General features: G+C 41.6%; 1 protein-coding gene across 1 annotated transcript in view; it reads left to right on the top strand.

Annotated features, from left to right (window-relative positions):
• RAB22A (RAB22A, member RAS oncogene family) overlaps positions 1 to 18,869 on the top strand; it is a 284,054-nt gene extending 265,185 nt beyond the window's left edge. Inside the window, exon 7 of the mRNA XM_078651959.1 lies at positions 13,761 to 18,869. Coding sequence (XP_078508085.1) covers positions 13,761 to 13,855 — 95 coding nt within the window. The 3' untranslated portion in view covers positions 13,856 to 18,869. The remainder of the gene's footprint in view (positions 1 to 13,760) is intronic.
• The last annotated feature ends 4,064 nt before the right edge of the window (positions 18,870 to 22,933 follow it).

Genomic DNA, 22,933 nt, shown 5'->3' with positions numbered 1-22,933 from the left:
AGATATGGCATTGTCATTTACAATACCAATAGCTTAATCTCTTGCAAATGTGAGACCTATTGCATTTGCACACACACACACACACACAGAGCCAGACACACACACACAGAGCCACACAAACACACACAGAGCCACACAAACACACACACAGCCACACAAACACACACAGAGCCACACAAACACACACAGAGCCACACAAACACACACAGAGCCACACAAACACACACAGAGCCACACAAACACACACAGAGCCACACACACACACACACAGAGCCACACACACACAGAGCCACACACACACACAGAGCCACACACACACAGAGCCAGCACACACACACACACAGAGCCAGCACTTTTGGTACGGTACCCACTTTTTAGCCTCCAGTGGCTGTTGTGCTTCACAATCAATTTATGGACTAATTTTCACCCTTCAATGGGCTTCGATGTTGCATTCCTGCTTTCCAATTAAGAAACGGCTGCGCCGTCCTATCCTGAACATTACAGGTAAGACGATCCCCAGATGCTTGAACGGGTACCGTACCACAAGCCCCAGCATTCACCTCTATGAAAATCAAGCCAGAACAGGGGATTAAGGCTACTTTGCCCGCACTGGTAGCAGAATCCCTATGGTGTGCGTGTGTATAGGTGCAGGTGGTCTGGGATACAATCCCCTAGATCCCAATATTAGAAAACTAGAAACTTGTTTTACAAATCAAAAAGCCCAAAATGACCCCGCACACTTCAACAATGATTATTACAGTATCAATAACGTTGACCATATTGTTCCATTGTCTTTCCAAACATTCTCCCAAGAATTCCAAAGTCAGATTTCTTCAGTAGACAAATTCTTTATTCACAAGAGATACTTAAAACCAATAGCCAACGCGTTTCGTCCGTGACCGGACTTCTTCAGGGCTATATTAAAAAATACAAAACATAAAAATATTTGCATATGAATAGCATTAATCTATTCAGAAATAATCTGTACAATTATTACTCACATTAGTGATAACATTGGGAAAAACCAGACAGTTTATGATAAACATTAGTCAGAATCTGACATGGATATAATACTTCTTTACTGGGGAGAACATATTTTTTAGAGGAAATCAGATATAACCATCATATAAAAAGTATTAACAGTCACGGACGAAACGCGTTGGCTATTGGTTTTAAGTACCTCTTGTGAGTAAAGAATTTGTCTACTGAAGAAATCTGACTTTGGAATTCTTGGGAGAATGTTTGGAAAGACAATGTAACAATATGTACAACGTTATTGATACTGTAATAATCATTGTTGAAGTGTGCGGGGTCATTTTGGGCTTTTTCACCTCTATGAAATTGACACACCAGAGGTCCATATAAATGGGTGCTGTGATGTGGGGAACTGTGGAAGCTCAAAATGGGGTGCTGACAATATTCCTCTGAGGAAGGAGCCCAATGGCTCCGAAATGCATTAGGCAAATGGACGTGACCTGTCGGAGTTGCACTCCTGTTTTGAAAAATAAAGGGTTTGAAATTCTACAGCTGGTGGAGTGCTTTTCTCAATGCAGGGCAACCTTTGAATATATATGTTCAAAGGTTGGCCTGCATTGAGAAAAGCACTCCACCAGCTGTAGAATTTCAAACCCTTTATTTTTCAAAACAGGAGTGCAACTCCGACAGGTCACGTCCATTTGCCTAATGCATTTCGGAGCCATCGTGCTCCTTCCTCAGATATATATAATATTCCCACATGTATTTAAAATTAATATATACACACAGTATATTCACAAACACACATACATCTTTACTGATTTATTTCAGACAGTTGGTATAGCACAGCTCACCCCGGGTGGGGCATCTGGGCGCTGCTCCTGAGAAGGATAGACATTCTAAAACAACCAAGGCTTGAACCTGTTCTTGAGGGCAGTGAGATCCGGCAGGAACGGCAATGAAAAGGGCGTTTATTTCCGTGAAATGGGGCTGCATAATCTATGCTTCTTTAGATATGTATATATTAACATTTGTATGTGGTTCTACAGAGGCAGTTTAACATAGTTATACATTGTATATTATACACACACACAAGTATATTCCATATGTAATCATAGGCGTGCAGACACGTGTTTGTGCACATTTCTGCTCGTGCCTGCAGTCTGCCCACCCTCCCCATTCCTCCTCTCACCTTTCCTTGAATGTGTGAATAATCCTGAATTAAACCCTCTCTGGTGACGCGCAGCTGGTGCCGATAGCACCCCCACCCCACCCGTGACGGCTCCTCTTAATAACAGCTGACTGTGTGCTTGTCTCATCCTTGGTTGTGCCTTCACGGGCACCCCCAAACGCCTGTCTCTTGCAGGCGTGAATCTGATTGTCATGTCGAGAGAGAGAGAGAGAGAGAGAGAGAGAGAGAGAGAGAGAGAGAGAGAGAGAGAGAGAGAGAGAGAGAATATATATGAGTCTTTATGTGAAATTACAAGTTATATGGACAGTGTTGGATTTTGCAGCGCAGGGCACCTGTGCTCTCTGTGGGCAGCGCTGGGGAACCCTGGCACCCAGCCACCCCCACCTGGCAGTCTCTATGCGCCATGGGACACACATCGCGCTGCGCAGTCTCGTTCTCTGTGGCAGCGCGTGTGGTTGTACCAGTCTCTCCACGCGTGCCAGTGCCCATACATGCGTGTAACTGCATCTGGTTGTGCACGTGTGTGTGTGTGTGTGTGCGCAGCTGCACCAGTCCATCCACATGTGTGCCCATACATGCGTGCCTGGGGCGTGCCAGTATCTGTGTCCATGCCTCCGTGCCTCTCTGTTGTGCGAACACTCCTGTACATGTGAGCCTGCGCGTGCACGTCTGTGTGAATATTTGTGTCTTCATGTGTGTATCTTTGCGTCTATGTTTGTGTATCTCCATCTTTCTGGGGTTGTGTCTGTGTGTGGTCTTGTCCGCGTGCATGTTTTACTCGTGCTTCTATACACCAATTTAGAAGCAAAATTGACACTATAAACCTTTTTTATGCAGTAAAGTTCTGCCCACAACAATAAAGGTAAAATGGAACAAATGTAGCAGTAAAACCTGTTCGCGGGTGGCGGACATGTTCACGTGGCATGAGGACTAGATATATTACAGCAGCCAATGGGACAGCCAGCTATCTGCCCATGTGACCAGGGCTTTTCCAAAGTCTTTATAGGCCATAGAAACAAGACAACGGTTGGTTGAAAAAGACGGAGGCGATTGTAAGGAGAGCAGGGATTGGAGAATCGCGGGCAGCGTGGGTCTGAGTCTGGCCTTGTATACACCCGACAGGTTTGGCCCTTTAACAATGGATGGCCGGCGCATTCTTGACCGTTCATGTGCTGTAAACATAAGTTCGCTGAATACGTAACAGTTCTTTATAATATACATCAAGTAAATTATCCCGGGTGCTGGCGGTATTGCAGGCGTGGAAAAGTGATGCTTTTTCTTTGATAAGTGGCTGGGTTTCAACTGTGTGTTTCTTTCATTTTAGAATAATCACGGCACCCGCAATTTACTTCTAACATTTTAAAAGTAAAGCGCGGGTACAGCGATTATACTAAAATAAAAGAAATTTCCCGTCCTTTTGAGACCGGCTCGGCATGACTTACTGCTGCAGTAAAAGGTTCCTTATCTTCTTTATGGGGCGAAACAGATGGCCCCATAAAAAAGATAAGAAACCTTTTACGCCAACAGTAAGTCAGGTAACCCAGTCTGAAAAGGACGGGGCTAAAAGAGAAAGAATAACATTACTAGGACCTCTTCTCCAATGGCAGGCCACCGTTTAGGAGGCCAGCTAATGGAGAAGAGGGACGGGCTTAACCCTCGCTAGTAAAGTACACTCTAAAACATAAAATCTCGCGAGCTCGACTGTGCATGTGCGCAGTACGCCTCAGGAGACCTAAAAACGTGGACCTGCTAAAGCCTTCCTGATAGAATATTATTGCCTTCCATGTGCATTTGAAGAATCAGGCCTTGCCTACACCTCTATAAGCCTACACATAGCTGCACTAGCAGCCTACATGCAGAACAGGGAACACTTGTCCCTCTTCAGAATTCCAGATGTTAAAGCCTTAATGGAGGTCCTAAAGAGGCTGTTATGCAACCAGAGTGCCTTCTGCTCCCATGTGGAATTTCAATGTAGGCTTCACCAGGCTCATGGAACCAGCAGTTCAACCTATGCATTAATGTCCCCTTCACTTCCTCTCTTGAAAGGTGGCATTCCGCTTGGCCATTACATTGCTTAGACTCCTCTAACTGCAAGCAATGTCTCTATAGAAGCCCTTATTCCAGGTCCACAAGGACAAGGTTGTTCTTAAAACCAACATCAATTACTCCAAAAGGTGGTTTCTCCCTTCCACCTCAGCCAAACCATAGAGCTCCCGGTCTTCTTCTGCAACTAGATTATGTTGTGAAGAGAGCACTCCACGTGCTACATGTCAAGAGTCCAAGCCATTCCATGAATCCGGCCAGCTCTTTGTCTCCATTGGAAAGCCACCTAGGACACCCCATCTCCAAGGCAAGCATAGCTAGGTGAATAGTCAAATCTTTTCAGACTTGCTATCATAAAGGAAAGAGTGTTCAATCTGCTCCAACCAGGGTGCACTCCACCCACAACAAAAGAGCAACAATGGTCTTCCTAGGAAAAATCCCATTAGTGGATATTTGTAATGCAGCCACCTTGTCAACTTCACACACCTTTTCCATGCACTACTGTGTGAACATTTCAGCCGATCAACAGGCCATGGTGGGCCAGACCGTGTTAAAGACCTTGTTTTAGACAACTGCATCATCCACACACTAGTCACCACGTCCGCGGGACACTGCTTTATATGCTATGCTAAGCATGTGTAGTATCTACAACCACTTGTGCTACTTCCCGTAAGGATTTTATTGTAGTGTTATGATTTAGCCCCCCAAGTCCGTTTTTAGCTTTCTGTATTTTACTACACATTGCGTTTGATACCTTACTTATGTTCACATGCTAACATGGAGTATGAGCTCATGGACAACCTACACCGAGAGGAGTCATACTGCATCTTGTGATTCAAGAGGCTTGTTTAACAAACACAACTTACAAATCCGAAAACTCGATGGTAGGAGAATGCTAAGCATGTGAATCTAGACCACGGACATGAACAGATGCTCGCAATGTAAGTAGCATTTGTCGTATAGCCTATACAATCTAAAGTTGAAAGGGAGTCATAATTGACTTATATTAACAGTGGCTTTGCCATAAAACTCTGGTAAGGTGCTGGGGAGAAAATAAGTTAACTATCCTCTGCCCTTGAATTCGCTGATGGTGTCTGCAGTTAGCCGTTCCTTGTCCCAGCTAGAGCAGTTCAGTTCTCGTTAGCATGTTAATTAGAACACTGAGAGATTGATAAGTGGGCATCCTCACATGCACACTTGTGAGAGACGAGTCTGCCTTTGCAATGTTGTGTATGCACACTGTTATTCTTTCCTCTTGTCCGTGTTCAGTAGTATCACTGACAAATGCATTCTTTCTCATGTGTACCAGGCCCTCTCATTATGTATCTCCAAAACTGCTTAATAGATTTTTCTCAAACCAAGAAAAGGCACTTAATGAAAGAAATCACGCTTGCCCCTCACCCCCCACAAAAGTTGGTAAATGTCCCATCATCTGCCATTTCAGAGTGTAGCATTCACAAAAATGGCATAGGTAAGTCCCATTATTTAGGTGATTGAACCCCTGTTTTACGACTCTCCCTTATGACGTTTGGACCATTTGTCGAATCTGCAACAAATATGACACTTCGATTTCCTTAGAAACTTTAAAATGAACCTGCATAAATACCAAAGTTTATTTAGGAAGTATGTGTTGATCTGTCTGAATAAGGGAAAATAAAGAGAGAGGTTCCATTTATATATTTATTACCACACAAAGCCATGCTCTCAGCTACGGCTTTGCACCAGAACTGGCATGAAACTATGGTTTTAATAAAAGGTGTGATGTTGCTTATTGGACATAAATCTGCGCTGTATTTTGTTTGTGGGAGGTAGGCATATGCATTGCAAAAATGTCCTGGTTGGAGTGTTAATTTAAAAGGATGTCCGTAAAAATTCGACTGACTGGCATCAATTGATTTTCTATTTTTTGCTTGTATTTTTGCACCAGGGGCAGCCATTACTAGCTGCCAAACAAAAACGCATGTAACCTGGAAAAAATTTAGCATAGTAATACAATAGAGGTGAATTAGAGGTTTTACACATCCCCAAAAATTTCGTTAGGCAGTTGTAATTCTGCTCACTGATCTGCCTTTAAAACCATCCTCTGGCTCGGCAGCAGCCAGTATGACCTCTTAGCTCAACTGTGATAAATTAGTACAGTTGAGTTGCTATGTCATTTTGTATTACAGGTATAGGTCCCCCAGATATTGCAGACCTAGTTCTTCATGTGCAATTATGGATGGAAACACTGTTAGATAGTGACAGTAGTGTATGTAGGAATCTATTTTCGTAGTTTGTAACCTGGAGTGGTCGGTATATCCCAAACCCCTGCACCGTAGGAGTCAGTCTGTAAAGGTCTGGTTTATAAAGTTTCCTACCAGCATCCAGAGGCATGGACACTAATTTAGCAGCGAATTTGACTGGGGAGGCTTCGACTAGTTCAAATTAAGTTACTCATGATCCTCAAGTGATTCCAGGGGATCATGCTGTGAAACGGGATCTTCAAGGAGGTGAAAGTGGGCATGCACCTAAGTGCGATGCCATTGATATAAAAATGAGTCCACCTGCTCTGGGGGTGGCTGCAGACCATGGCAAATGACTATGTTGTATTTGTAAGGAGTCCCAAGTCCGGCATAAAGAACACAAAAGTGTTTAGCAGTTTCTGGAGACCCCAACCCATCCTAGCCATAGGAGTGCAATTGTCTACTTACATAAGCACCAGTAGCAGGCGATTCTCTACCTTGGGCGAATCAGTTGCAGCAGCTATGAGTTTTTCATCAAGATCATTTCTATAGAAGCTGAAGAGGCAAGGTGCCAACATGCAACCCTGCCTAACCCCTTTTTTGATCTTTATATAAGTGGTATATTCCCCTCTTGGCCCAAATCTGATACTTCACTGTACAGCTGCGTGCAACTGGGCGAGTAGGTAGATCATTTTTGGGTTGGCGCTCTAATTTATTAACATATTCCACAGCTTCGACCTGATTACATTGTCCAAATGATGCACTGAGGTCCATAAAGGCCAAGTAAAGGCAACCTTCCTTGGCAAGCACATATTTGCTCATAACTAAATGGAGGTTCATGCATTTGCCAACTGTCCCTGGGCCTGACTTTAAATCCATACTGAACTGGTGTTAAAATGTTATTCTTTTGCCCAATTTTCAAGATGGTCCTGCGCTACCCTGACCAGGACCTTGGCCGTGGAATCTATTAAGGATATGGGCCGATAGCAGTGGGGATCACGCCTATCCACTTTTTTGAAAATTGGGACAATTGCCCTGGACCAAACTTTGGTGTGTACCAGAGCAACTGGCTCTAGAGAGCGTGTTAGTTTGGACAGTGGCCCAAAAATCCAAATTATCCTTTAAAAGGTCTACAGGGACATGGTCAGGCCCAGGTATTTTGTTGCACGGGCATCTGTTCACAGCCATAATATCATCCTTGACAGTATATGTTAGTTGCTCTGCACTGTCCAGGCTAGCTATATCCTCTGTGGTACTACTCTCACTGCAGAGCAGACCTGTTTGTGAATATCAGTGCTAGTAGTAGCACTATTTGCAAAAAAAGTGCATCAGCTACTTTCCAAAATAGTGATGCATCATTCCTAGCTCAAGCAGTGGTCAGCTGCTCCCAGGCATCCCTTCTAATCACCTATTTTCTCTTCATGATTGATTCTGTAAAGCTTTCTGCAGCTTCTAATTTACCCAAGTCCCTCGGGGTAGTTTTAACTGCTTTAATAAGGCTGCTGTGGGCTTGTGAGCAGGATTTGTCAAACCAGTTCAGTTTAGGGGCATGTTGACACTTGGGTGCCATTAGGTGAATGGATACCTGGTCACAAATTTCAGCAAAAGCCCCCAGTACTTTCTCTGTATTGGATTCATATAATTAAGGCAAATCTCAAACTTTGAATTTCTAGAAGCTGTCCAAGAAAAGCATTAGGTTTCACATCCTGCCATTTCCACTGCATACCCCCATTTTTTGTATTTTCAATCTGACCTGTCGTTTTATGTGCTGCTTCGAACTGACCTAGGCTAAGGCTTAAGGGCAAAGGATTATGATAACTCGATTTTCTGAATCTTGGACATACACATCTTTCTCGCCCAAGTTTTGGAAAGTGCGATGAAATCGATCAAAGACCATGTGTCTCTTCCCGTAAACGTTATTTGGCTGAAAACCTCTTTGAGGGCCAAGTCTAAGCTGGGAGTAAGATCATGAATCTCCAGCAGCCTATTCAGTTTATCACCACAAGAATTATGGACCGAATATGAGAGATCGCAGAAATCATAGTCATCCCCACCATGTACATAATCCTCCGCAATGGGACACAATCTGATATTTAAATCGCTTCCCCACAGTTTGACAAAATCCTATTTCAAACCCAATGGTAGTGTGTCTAAAGCACACGCAAATGACTCTGATTTGCACATTATTACAAGTTATTGTGATAGAATTTAACAAGTACCACTAAGGGAGCCCTTGCCATGGACAGACAAATGATTTTAAAAAGAGACAAATCTACGTAGGTTTACAGTATTTTTACCCCCACTGTGATACTGAATAGTGTTAGAAGGCCATCACTATGATGCCCAGAAGACGACGCTGCTGCGGGGCTGAACACTGAATAAAATCCATTAGTATGTGTTAGTGCGAGACCATGTTTCCTGCAGATAGATATTCTGATGGCTAGTGGTTAATGTAATCCAGGTTTTATCCGCTGGTTTATCACCTAGTCAAGCAATATTCCAGTAGAGGAGACTCTGGTCAGGAGTCTGAATGCCAGAGTTATCTTTGAGCAACAAGACAAGCTCATTTTTAGAGAATTGGTTAGGGCTAAGGTGGGTAGTGAGGTGTGGAGCAGCAACATCAGTATCAATACCAATCGAAGATGACTAGGTGGAAATCGCCAGAATTTGTTCCCTCGTTTCAAGTGTTGATAAATAGTGGGAAAGTCCATATATTGCGGTTCTGTAATTCGAGAAGCTTGAGGGCTTTCCAAGCACAGCTGTAGCGTCTGTTGGTCCTCGTGCTGCCTCCCCCTGCGACAGTTCTCCTGTCCAGCTTGCAGTCCACTACCCTCTGCTGCCTGTCTAGCTGCTGCCCTCTGTTTGTGCCTCCTCTGTTCGTTTCTCACCCACTCTTGCCTTTTCTGCTCTTTTTCTTTGCCCTGTCTTGCCTTTTCTGCTAGTTTTTCTGTCCTCTATTTTGCCTTTTCTGTTAGTTTTTCTGCCGTCTGTTTTGCCTTTTGCTTCTCGCTTCTTCCCTCTTCCCAATATTTTTTCAGGACCTATCTTTTCGTTTGAGACATCACACCCCAGTGCCCAGATGCCCCCAGGGCTGACAGTACTGCACTCCTCAAATGCCGATTGGTTGATTGGCTCATCTGTTTCGATCCTACCAGCAGTATTGACCTCCACGTCACAGGGCAGTTAGTCAATCTCTCCTAAAACTGTTAAAATTTGGTATTGGAAAGTTCCGGCTATTTTCTGAATAAGGACCTGTTATAAAATAAGAGTCAACAACACTTGGCCTGTAGAAGCCTCCCAGAGGAACCGGGAATATTCCTTGTGGAAGTCTTAAAAAATTAGAGAATCTGTTCAGGATAAACCCCACCAGTTTTGTGTAACTAAAATGTGTGACAATACAGTCTCCAGTGTCCATTTTTGTGGTGTTGCCAACCCACTGTACCCTACGTACTCCAATTATTTCACCCTATTCTTAAACTGGTCATCTGATTTACTTTGGGTGGGCCACAGTGAAGAGACCTTTTTTAAAACTACATCAGAGGTAGATATAAAATCTGGGGTATCTTTCTAATGCCATCCTTTTCCACAAAGGCAGTGTTGGTAGTTGGGACAATGGGGGTCTTTCTGCCGGGGCACCTTGCTGTACCTTCAGTTCCAGGTTACAGTGCAGGACCACAAATTATCCAAGTTGTCTAGTTAGGCTCCTTGTCATCAACTGCATCCACCTTAGTGGTTTGAGGCCGGGTGACTGGCTCAGAGTAGCAGTGTTGTTCGGTTATAGATTTAGTCATGTCATATATTCAGCGGGTGTTCCAAAGGCACGTCAGTCTGCTCCCGTCTGTGTCTGCACTACGCATAGCACCAGGAAACCTCTCTCCTCCTGCCACCACCCTAAGGAACCCTCTGTGCCCTAAACCGTGGCTGCTGTTCCACACAATGCTGCATCACTGCATGACACTACATAAAGGAAGCATTTTCCTGTGCTTCATGCACCTACCCACACTCAACCGCCCTGCACCAACAGCCCTCAACACCTCACTCTCTGGCACTTACACAGTGCTTCAATCATCTACACAACACTCCACACTCATATACATGCTCATCAACATCTGCCCACTCAACAAGCAGGCCACAGAGATCTGGGACATGCTACATTCCTGGGGACATACTTTCCTCACTGAACCCTTCATCTGTTTGTTGCCTTTTGGCTGTTAGCACACTATATTTTTGCTCCTGGGGGATGTGATTTTCTCTAATCCTTGACTCATAGCTTCTCCTTCAACTACTTTCAGGCACTAGGTTTTTTCTTATTGATTACCCTTCATCTGCACCAGACGTCGTCACAGCTATCTCCCTCGGCTACTAGATCGCCTGGCAAGGGTCATTTCACAAGCCAGGAGGCGGAATCACCATCGTCCACAAAAAACAAACAGCTGTACTACCTCCGTGGACATGTCATCCTCCAACACGGAGCACATGTTCAAGCTCCATGTCACAGCCAACTTCAGCCGAAGCAGCACTCATCTACAGACCACCATGACCATCCACCAACTTCACTGACTTCATCATGGACTTCATCACGCCACTCACCCTCGTTACTAGCAGTTAAATCCTACTTGAAGACCTGAACTACTTCCATCTGGAAGAGTGCGCTGACCCAAACTCAAAAGCTCATCAAAGACCTTGGAAGCCTGGGCCTCACACAATGAGTAGAGGGACCTACCCCTGTTGCTGAACACCTCCTTGACCCCATTTTCATCACCTTCTACAGCATCAGTTTGACAAGTCCACACTATTCTCCTGGACCACACCCTTATCAAGTTTAGCAACTCTGACTCACGCCAGACCAACCCGCCAAAACTGAAAACGCATCCTTGACAAGAAGTGAAACACCGCTCTCAGCACCCACCAGTCTGAACACAGCAACAGCCTTCCAAAGCCATTAAGAATTTCAACTAGTGGATCACCTTCTGCGCCAACTCCCTGGCCCCTCAAACACAGCAAAACAAGATCTAGACCCCTGACCACTTGGTTCACGCTGTTACTCAGAAAGACAAAACACAACTGCAAACAACTGGAGTTTAAATGGAAGAACGAGCCAGCACAATACAGACAGGAGCACGTTCAAACCTGCTGGGAGATACTACCACCAAATGATAAGAGCTGCTCTGACAGACCGAAGTGATGCCAACACCAACAGAAGCAAAGGAATCTTCGCCATTGTGAAGGCTTTCACCTCATCAGAAGCCATCTAGAGCTTGATCACCCACTTACAGGACCTCTAACACAATCTCGCTAAATTCTTCAGCAACAAAATTACGGTCATCAGAGTAAACCACAGGGCCCATCTTCAACCAGAAGAAACCACCGCCACCTTGAATTCCATCCAATCGGGGGTCCCATACGACTCCTGCCCCCACAACGCCTACTCCAGATTACTGCAGCCCATGAGACCCATATTCTCAATGCATTCACCTCTTCTGTGACCTTCCCAGATGGTTAGGAACACACAACTGTCCTCCCATTGCTGAAGAAACTCTCCTCTTACCCTTCTGTGCAAGCCAACTACAAACCTTTCTTCCTTCTCCCATTCTCTGCCACGGTCTGAGAGAAAATCAGCAGACTTCTCATCGAATACCTCCATACTTACAAACTCTTCGACGCCACTCAGTCTGGTTCCAACACCACCACAGCACGGAAACTGCCTTCATCACTGCCACAGATGACATCTGCATGTCTCTGGACAGAAAAGACACATCCCTCATCTTCTTGGGCCTCTCTGCAGCATTTGGCAGTCTTCCACCCCACACCCATCGAACATGGCATCTGATTCCAAGGACATACACTCCAATGGATCTACTCCTTCCTGACTGAACAGACCCTGTCAGTTAGCCTGGTACTGTATACCTCGGACCCTTTCGACATAACCTGTGAAGTTTCACAAGGATCCTCACTGTGCCTGACCCTCTCCAACTCATAAATGAATCTACTTGACAGTATCATCCACTCTCACAGCATCAAAGTCCTCTCCTATGCTGACTACGCCAACTCATTCTCTTCCTCAGTCAAGACACCCAGTGCCTGGATCAAGTTCAATATCTCAATGACTGAAATCACCCACTCATGAAGACCAACGGACTCAAGATGAACACAGGCAAGACCAATATTATGATTTTGGGAAGAACTCTTTACCGTGGGATTCAGTTTGCGGCCAACAGAGCTTGCACCAACACACGCCCAGCCCACACACCAAGATCATCAGGCTCGTCATCGACAGCAAACTCAACATGACCGCCAAAGTCAAAGCCGTCACCACGTCATGCTTTCCTTCCCAGAAGATGCTGAGGGAGATTTCAAATGGCTCTCAATAAGGATCCGGAAAACCATTACGCACACCCTGGACGCAAGCAGGCTGGACTACGGGAACACCCTCTAACCCAGGATTAACAAAGAACTCTCCTCAAGGCTTCAGACCATTTAGAACTTGGCTGCCAAAATCACTGTCAAACTCTCAAGCTGCACTCCACATCACACAACTCCTGAAGGAGATCCACTGGCTCACCATACTCAAACTAGCACAATTCAGACACCTCATTCAGGCTACTTGCACACATCCTATGCATACGGAACACTGAATCCGATGGTCACACCATCTCCTGCATCGCTCCGAACATGTGGGATAACCTGCCACTAAACATAAGGGCCTTCTCCCCACTTCTTGAATTCTGCAAGCAGCTGAAAACCTGGCTTTTCAAGCAGTTCCACTAGACCCTGGGTTTGCTAGGCTTATCCCTGCTCAGCGCCAGGTTAACCTCACAGGTGATAGTGCGCTCTAAAAATCTGCATGACATAACACTAAAATTATATTTTTTGTTGCTGTAATGACATTCTCACTTATTTTGAGTAGATAAAAAAAATTCAATCAATTACCTGAAAAAATGTGAGTGTTTCAAATCACCTTCAACTTATTTGTGATTTTCACCAAATTTGTAAATTAACACCAAACACTTGCTCAAATACAACCTTGTTCTTTTAGTAACATTCATTGGTAAATGCTCATGTTTCAGAATTCAGAACAGAGATCATTATAGTTTTATATACTTTTTTTCCTTTTAGTCTCTAAGCTTTATGGCAATTCCTCTAGTGCTGGAATTTATTCGTGTACAGTAGTAGTTCATATTGCTTTATCTCTGATGGCATATTTAAACATTTTATGTTAGTCCCTTTTTGGCATGACTAGTATCAAACTAATATTTTGTGTGAAACCATTCAGGTATGTTTTTTTCTGTTGATAGTTCTTTTGTACATTTTTTTTCTTTCTTTCATAGGTCGAAGACTTCCATCAACTGATGCCAACGTTGCTGGTGGTAAAGGCTTTAAACTTCGAAAGCAGACATCTGAAACCAGACGTGGCTGCTGTTGACCAATACTGAAACATTGAGACTTTTTGTGAAGTAGGTGGTCTGGAAGTTTCGGGTTTGGATTACGACACCCAATCCATCCTTTCCTTTTACTGAATGACCATGAAGCAAATAACCGCGAGCATACTAAAACAAACAAACTGGTGTTTGGTTTCCAGATCCATCTTCTACCTTCGCTTTTGCCTGGGCTTAGATATTTTTGCCTTCACAAATCAAGAGACATTCGCCTTTAAAGGGAAGCAATTTTCAGTGATTCACTTTGCAGGGAGTTACTAATTGAGCTCCTAGAATCCTTCGGACAATTTTAGAAAATACATTAACTAGTTTTTATAAGAAAGATGAATGTTTTATAGAGCTGTAAAAGGGAAATCAAGCACTTTTGAGATATTTGACGATTGACATACTTTAGACATTAAGTTTATGTGGGATGCCTTTTAATGTTAGGAGCCTTATATTTGTAACAAATGTTTTAAAATAATGTGATGTAGACCTACTCCGCTTCAGATTTATCCTTCAAGGTTGTGTTTGCTGTGAAATATGTACAGGAGTGCATCATGAGAATGCCTTAAACGCCTTTATTTGTCGGATCACAGTGAGAGAGGTACAAACGTTGTGCACATTTGTATCCCTCCCAAAACGTATCCTAGCTAAATCCCGTATTCAGCTGTAGGACACGGATTTGTAATTTTCTACTCATTGCTCAACATAAACCCTCTTCTGCAAGCAAATCTATCCAAAAAACAAACTGTTAGCATATACTATAGTTAGCGTTCTTCACAGCCACATGAAGTAAGCTTTATTTGAAGAGTTTGATTGCTTACTCTTTTTTTCTAGTGGTTGTTTCACTATAGAGCTTAGCAGATTACAGTACTCCTATTTTATACATATTTTAGAGCAAACTCTCATTTCCACACCAGGGGTACTGGAAAAGTGTCAGATGCTGGAAGTGACAGTAAACATTACTTTACAGGGTGCAGAGAATTATGGAATCTTCCTTTCAGAGCACCGAAGCAAACAACAACAATATTTTTCTTCTCTCTTTCAAAGCAAAGTTAGCATCACTTTTTTTCCACAAACATCCACTTTGCTGTGTAATTTTTCCAACAAGCTATATTTAATTTTCATACAGCTACTCATCTTGACTTGAAATAGTATGCAAGACGAGAGACTGCACCCAATTGATTTGCCACAGCACTTGGCTAAATAAGACGGCGGTAATAGTTTTTTTAAAGCTGTAATAGTTTTGTGGATGGCACAAAGTCCTTCCTCCTGTGATGTATTCTTTGTAAACTAATCTGATGGAAATCGTATTGAAGTTGTATTGGGAATCCTGAACAGCAAAGTATCGAACATTCTGCCGAACTCATCCTCCAACACAAAATTCACCTCACACCGCATCTCTTGGAGCTACACTGGCTCCTGATAAACAGATACGGTCAGTTTAAACCACACATACACACACACACACACTCTTCTCCTCCCCACTCTCTCCCACCCCAACTGTGGTCCCATCTACCTGGACCTTTGCATCTCCTTCCACCAACCATCTAGACACTTCTGCTCCACAGGATTCCTACTCACACATCCCATGCTTACACAGACCAGATCGAAGGAGGAGCGTTCTCTTACATTGCTTCTAGAGTGTGGAACAACCTCCCACTCCACATCAGAGTTGCATTATTTCTTCTTGAATTCCACAAGAAGCTGAATACCTGGCTTTTTAATGAACTACTTACCATAGACTAGGGTATTTCCAACCTTTTCTATACTAAGAGCTACTTATGTTCAATGAAACGCATTGAGAGCTACAAATTTTTTATATGTCTAATAATTCCACCGAGCAAAAGCTTTCTAATTTAATAAGCTAGGCTGCACACAGGTGAGCTACTCCGAGGTAGCTGGAGAGCTACAGTAGCTCACAAGCTACTGGTTGGAGACCTTGGCTGGTAGTAGGCACACGCACACCTTTCAGCGCCAGGATACCCTCGCGGATGAAGGTGGGTTTACAGATATACTTAAGTTAAAATCCGCTGTCCTCTCAAACTGTTTCTCCCAAGCTGTCATTTGATTGGTCTAAGTTAAGGCTATTATTATTTTGTGACAAAAACTATTTTCTTTTCTTTAGTGTAACATTTTATGAATAGATTGCATGCAGCTTTCTGAATGTTTTGGTGGTGAGAACCAATTTTGAGATGACTATTGTCATTTTGAGAAATGTTTTTTGTGATTACATCTACTAATGTAAGGTAGCACATTAAGACCTTGTGAAATGGCGAAGTTTACTTAATCAGTCTGTGGGAATTGCAGAGGTATCGTAAAAGCTTTTAAAAACTTGAAGTCCTTATTTGTAAAGTGCAGTTAACACGGTGTGCTTAAGTAGTGAATTTTAACTTTGTCATTTTGTTGACTCGTATAGAAAGGGAAAAGGTCCCTTGCCACATTGGAATGGCTTTTTACATAACTACATTTGTTGCTATATTGTTAAGCCCTAAAATCTAAAAGACAGGTTATTTTTCCTGCAAGCCAAGCCCAGACATAAATATATAAAATGCTCTTTTTTCTATAGTATTGTTGTATTCCTTTTAAAAGTCACTGGCATGGATTTGTGAGTTGATAGATTCAAATCTTTATCCTCATGTGGCTTATTATGTGTGCCTGACATCAGTTTGGGACTGATTTGAGTCTCTTCAAAGGTCCCTAAAGAGTATACCTGGCCATTTTGTGTCCGGCGAGGGAATATTATATTCCCATCTCTCATTGACAAAGCCTTATTGTAACCCCATGAACTTCCTGAGCAGAATTGAAACACACTCACTACATGTAAGTTCTCACACTTTCTATCTAGGGCTGTGCTTTTTGTAATCTTCAGTTTGGCCTTTATTGTAAAAGGCCTTATTTGTTTTAAGTGCTGAAAGACTGACTCAGTTTGCAGTACACACAGTAACAACAGTGACTACTGTCACTGGATACTGCAAAACTGGTGCTTTGGAACAGTTGTATCTTGTACTGTACTGGATTACCCTCAGGAATCTGCCTCCAACACCCCTGTAATTTTGTCTCTTTTCAGATTGAATGTTATAGGGATTTATATGAAAACAAAAAACAAAATGTAACTGTTAGAATTCCTAAGCAGACATTTTTCTTGGAATCTCAGATAGGCTTATATAATAATTTATAAAATGACTTCTGCTAGGGGCCGTTTCTCAAAATATTGCACAAAATATATGCACTTGAGTCCTGGATTTGTTTGTGGTTGGAACAGGACACAGGAACCTAGGGATGGACACCACCACCACTTAAAATACCACTTTGTCTCTGCATCATTATTTCACGATTGTATGTCTTTACAACGTGCTCCCCAACCACGACTTCCCTAACAACGAGGTCGCAACCACAACCTTGTCTAAACCATGATTTTTTTTTACCACGCATTCCTTTACCACGATTTTTCGTGGTAAAGGAATGCGTGTTAAATTAAATGCTTTCCAACTATTACCCCGATCCCCCCCCCACCCCTTAAAAACGAATTTCCCACACCCTAAAATCAAACACGATCACCCACACACCCTATTAACTAACCCCAACCCCTACAAACAAATCTTAAACCCTCCCAACTCCTTTATTTTTTACCCCAAACACCCTGCCCTCTAAAAACGAATTCCCCCACTCTAAAAATAAACATATTACCTGTTCCTCTGCGACGTTCCTCCTAACTGACTGCTTTTATCGTCCACGGACGATAACAGGATGTTCATCATGTTTCCCGTTTGAATGAGCAGAGCTGCGCCGCACCAGAAACAACACTCGTGTTCTTAAATGCAAACTGCTGAGAACAGTTTTCTTTTTACGGAAGTACTTTTTATTATAAACTATGAATGGCTATATATCTAATTGTTTTATCACAAAATCGCTTTTACTGTCCAGGTTACATAAACCACAAATGCTGGTTTTAATTCCCAATGCAGCAGATGGGCTATTGACGAATAACTTGCGAAGATATTACTAGGAGTAGATGTGGCTTGCTCTCAGAATACTCCTGTCTCGCGCCTGAATGCCAGGAGTAAAGCAGTGGCTGAGTAAAAAGAATAAAGTCATAGTTGAATGTGTTATGTCCGGTGCGTGTATGAATCCAACAACCATACTCCGACATATGGCTAACAATTTGGTGAGAACTCCGCCCTGCCCGAACACTAGACCGAACCAGCCTTAAACACGCACATGCGTGGTTAAGGCTGAGTTGTTGTTCGGGCAAGTCGTTGTTCTGCTTTCGTGACTCCGGAACTCGTTGTTCCAGAGTCGTCGTTCAGGATGTTTCCCTTATTTCACATAATATGCCTCAGTATCATGTCGTTTGGTTTTAATAATGCCTTGCAGATCAGTGTCCTTTTTTAAATCAAAGAATATGTTGTAGGCTGTAGAGTGAAATGCTTTTAGTTCAACAAAGGGGATGTAAACATTTTACCTGCTTGGTTAGTTAACTGAAGTCTGTCTAGATTGCCAGAGATTCCTAGATAGGTCACTTGTCTGTATTAAAATAAATCCCTTTTTTTAAGTTTGATAGTCTGTGGATTTGAAGCATGTACCCATCAATAAGGAGCTGTTAATTATTACGCTTAAGTCCATTTGGTGTCTGTTCATGAGAACTTAAATTCATTTTTTTTTGTATAAAACTAGGGATGGGTGACTGTTGCTTGACTTCATTTTGTTAAGTTATGGTCTCAAAATACTTTGTAGAACAGGATTTGTTTTACCTGCTCCTGTGTAGGTCCATGATTGTTTGGAAGAGGGATACGTTTTTAAGTGAAATCCTGGCAAGTCTGTGAGAGAAAACAAATGTATTTTATCCACGTTCCGTCTGAACATAATATTAGGTAACAAGTTTAGTTTTTTTGTGGTGTCCTTATTCTAAGTGCTATTGCACATTTATTTTTTTATTTTTTAAGTTTACTGCTCCAAGAAGTGTGTTAGCAATCTTAGAAAGGTAAATTAAAATTAAGGCCTGTGTTAAATGTTCAATGTTCTTCAGCTACTTATTTTTCTCCTCGTCAGCCATTGTCTGTGATAGAAGGTCCAGGCTCCCCATGAACGAGCATGTCGCTGAATTTTACATTTACCAGTTTTATGGTGGTTAGGACAACAAAAATGTTTACTTCACTGAGGATCTCTTTGCCCATAACACAGATGTATACATTTTCAACGAAAAAAATGCCACACCTATTTTTAGCATTCATATAAGAAAAGATGTATTGTTTGTGCCAGGGCTCCTTTCTGTTGTGTAAATGTGAGAAAGCCAAGCAAGTAAATTGTGAAACATGTCACATCAAAAAAGTAGGACATTTGGTCACTGTTACATCTATCATAGGATACTTGCAACTTTAGTGAATCCGTCACACATTGAGAAACCGACATATCATGGGCTAGATGTATCGACATACCCTTTTGCGATTTCCAAATAGCGATTTTTAAGGAATCGCTTTTTGGGAATTGCAAAATGGCATGTATGTAGAAATTCGCTATTTTTTAGCGATTTCTTAAAATTCCTTATTTGCGATTAGCAAATTGCTAATCGCAAATAAGGAATAATTTCCCATTCATTTCCATGGGCCAGGAGGCCCATAGGAATGAATGTGAAATTATTCTCAATTTGCGATTTGCAATCTGCTAATCGCAAATTGAGAATAATTTCAGGGGTGTCTCAAGGACACCCTGCTGCACCCCTGAAAACGACATGTGTGCGCATATGGCGCACATACATGCCCTAAGGGCATGTATGAGCGTCACATGGCACCTTTACAAATTGCATAAAGTGCATTTGTAAAAGAATTTGCAAATTACCACCAACTACAAGTTGGTGGTAATTTGCGATTTTTTTAGCCAAAATTCACTAAAATGAAATGTTTCATACATAGCATTTAAGAAATCGCAATTTGCGATTTCTTAAATGCTTGCGCAATGTTAAGGAATCGCAAAATTTGCGATTCCTTAATTTTGCAAACTTTTTGCATGATACATCTCATTTCCCGTTTTTCTTGTCGCAAACGCTGCTATTTTGCGAATCGCAGCGTTTGGGACAAGAAAAAAGCTTGATACATCTACCCCCATATTTTTCAACTAGTAGCAAAAATGATTTTCTAACTCATATGGACCACACTATCCTAAACACCATTCAACAAGATTTTTGGGCTCCCACAAATTAATACCTTTGTCTTTTTTTAAGAGAATGTCTTGCGAAACACAAACTTGTATTCCTTTACTGCCATAAACGGTCTTATATCCCATCTTAGATTGGTAATGTGCATTACGAATTTTTCCTTGTTTGGCTAAATCCTAGAAAAATTATAACTGCAATTAAGCAATTGCTTATATACCTGTGACCTGTTAACCCTGTCAGTGTTTTAGCCAGTGGGTCTATAAAGAACATCACTATAGTCAAACGAGAACATCAGTTGTGAATGGAATGCTGGTTTCATTTCATATTGTGGACCATGGAATCTTGCTCTAGGGTATAGCTGAAGCCTTCAATAAATTGAATGAATTGTTTAATTTTCTACTGCTGAAAGTCCCAGGTTGGCGTTGAAGTATTTATCGCTCAAAGCATTTAACTATTTAGGGTACTGCAGGACTCCCCGCTTGCAGCTTTATTTTTTGGTTGTTATTTTAAATCTACTTAACCCTGTATTCTGTAGAAGTTCTATATTGAAGTGATTTATTGTTTCATTAAAGTGGATTTGGAACACATCAACCTTAAATACTAGTTTTTCTACATCACATAATGGATTCCTCTGAACTTGTTATCCATCCCCAACAAGTGATACATTTTAATTGTGCTACACTGCAATGATCATTCATGAGGTACCACAGAAGCCTAGGCAACAAGACAACTTGCTACTGCTAGCGTTTGATCAAGCTCTGAGAAGTGGAAAGTCTGTCAGCGAAGTGATAAATAACTTACATTTTATATGTAATTACATTCTAAACCGTCAATTACAGGAAGCATTGCAATCATGCGGTCTATAATATGATCTGTGATTGCCTGCTGTATTGTTCTTTTATTGGGCCTCAGAGATCATGGATTTGTGGGTTTAAAAAGAAAATGGCTAATGCATTACCAACAAGAACACTGCTTAAATTCCCTAAAGTTACAAGACTACATGAGTGGGCATATTCTGCCATCAAAGAATACTTTGTCTATGAATGGCATAATGTGAAAGGAGGACCTATGCACTTCCATAAAAGAACAGATTATTAACCCCTTGCATGCTGATGACGGCCCCCATCCGTCATGCACTACGGTGCTCGTGTGCGGATGACGGCTGGGGGGCCGTCATAAACCCATCCACTCACGATTTTGCAGCACAGGGGGAAAATCGCTGCAGCATGGAAGAGGTTAAGAACCTTTAGAAATATATTTTGCCAATGGTTTACTAACCTTTGATTCAGCTTTCACATACGTTGTGTGTATCGTAATATATAAGTAACAATGGAATTAGTAAAAATGCCTTTCACTGTATGGTTGCATTTTGTTTAATTTTATGTATACGAAGTAGTCCCTGTTGATAAGATAAGACATCTTAGTTTAAGTCACATGTGCTTTGCAGGACAGATGATTTGTTTTCCGCTTGGTAATATTTCTTACTATATGCATATGCTGTGACATTTGAAATCGCAAATATTAAAACATCAAATAGGATTTCCATTTAGTATTAATTCCTATTGTATTCTTTACATTAGTGAGTATGTGCACCCACATTTTTTTTTTAAATCAATGCTCCCACATTTAGTGGTGACTGTATGCAAACTTCCAAATGTTCTCCTTCTGCCGCCAGCAATTTAAGAAATTGTATCTGCAATATAAATGTTTTTATTAAGTTCATCTGCCTGGATTGAAACATTTTCAATGTTAGAGGATGGTTATTCGTTATATTATGAACTTTATCTAGGTTGCCATCAATGTACTTTGTGTGCTGTATTTAAAACGATTATACCGTAAGTTTTAATAACTGATATAGAAATTTCAAATCATAGTGCTCAAATTGTAAATAGAATTTCCCATTATTTGAACTTTGCTTGAAGACTTGTATTAACGAATCTGTTTACAGCAGTTGCTTTTTAGCCACAATGGTACTCTTTCAGTTTTCATAACTGTTTTCTGGAAGTGCTTATAATGTCCGAGCATGCCAGCTTTGTGTTTGCAGTATCAGAGTAGTTGTGGGATTGTGATTTCTTGATTGTTGCACATGAATTGGCCTACTGCTGCTCTAAAACCTTCTTGAGATTTAAGCTTGAAAGCATAGTGATTCCTAGATCTAGGGATTAAATCATGGACATATAATTCCATTGCAACTTTAAATTAATGTTCTATTAGTTTGATCTAAGTGATTGACCAAATCAGGGGTTCCTAGAGATTTAGACTCGGATTACCCTTTTATATTCTTCATTGCTCCCTGTCCTGGTTTCTTAGTCTGCAGATTGACTTACAGCCTCATCCAAGAATTAGAATTTCGTTATCAAATCCAGTATTTAAAAAAAAATGATTTTAATCTCCTCCAGGTACTATGGTTGGTCGCCCTGCTCCCCCTTTAAAAGATGGCTGTCCCCTTCCATAACCTGAAGTATAATGGGGGTCACCTGTGGTTGAGATTTAGTAGTTGAAAGTAGGGTGTACCCTTGTGTTATAGTATTTAAAGTTCCAAAGTAGGAGAAGAACATTGAAGTCCATAAGTCCTCATGTTTGATGTGGCATTTTATTATTTGTATGCTCATCAAATGTAATGCACTGTGTTACATATAATTTATAGCCAACATGGGTTTCTCTCCTTATGTCAGGCGCACCTGAGGCTTTTTCAAGGCTGATTTTATATACCATAACATGAAAAACCTTAACATGTAAAAATAAAACATGAATACTTCCATTATTTCAAACCTAATGGATATCAGGTGATATCAGATGAACAATTAACATACAATATAAGAACAAGAAAAACAAACGTACACAAGAAATAGACACAAAAAGATAAACATCAGTTTGTTTTAATTAAACATAATTTAAAACAAATTGTAATCCAGTCATAATATTCATA

The sequence above is a fragment of the Lissotriton helveticus genome, chromosome 7, assembly GCF_964261635.1.
Source record: "Lissotriton helveticus chromosome 7, aLisHel1.1, whole genome shotgun sequence".
In the NCBI taxonomy this organism is placed as follows: Eukaryota; Metazoa; Chordata; class Amphibia; order Caudata; family Salamandridae; genus Lissotriton; species Lissotriton helveticus.
Note: the sequence above shows the minus strand (reverse complement) of the source record. Positions and strands in the feature narration are given on the sequence as shown.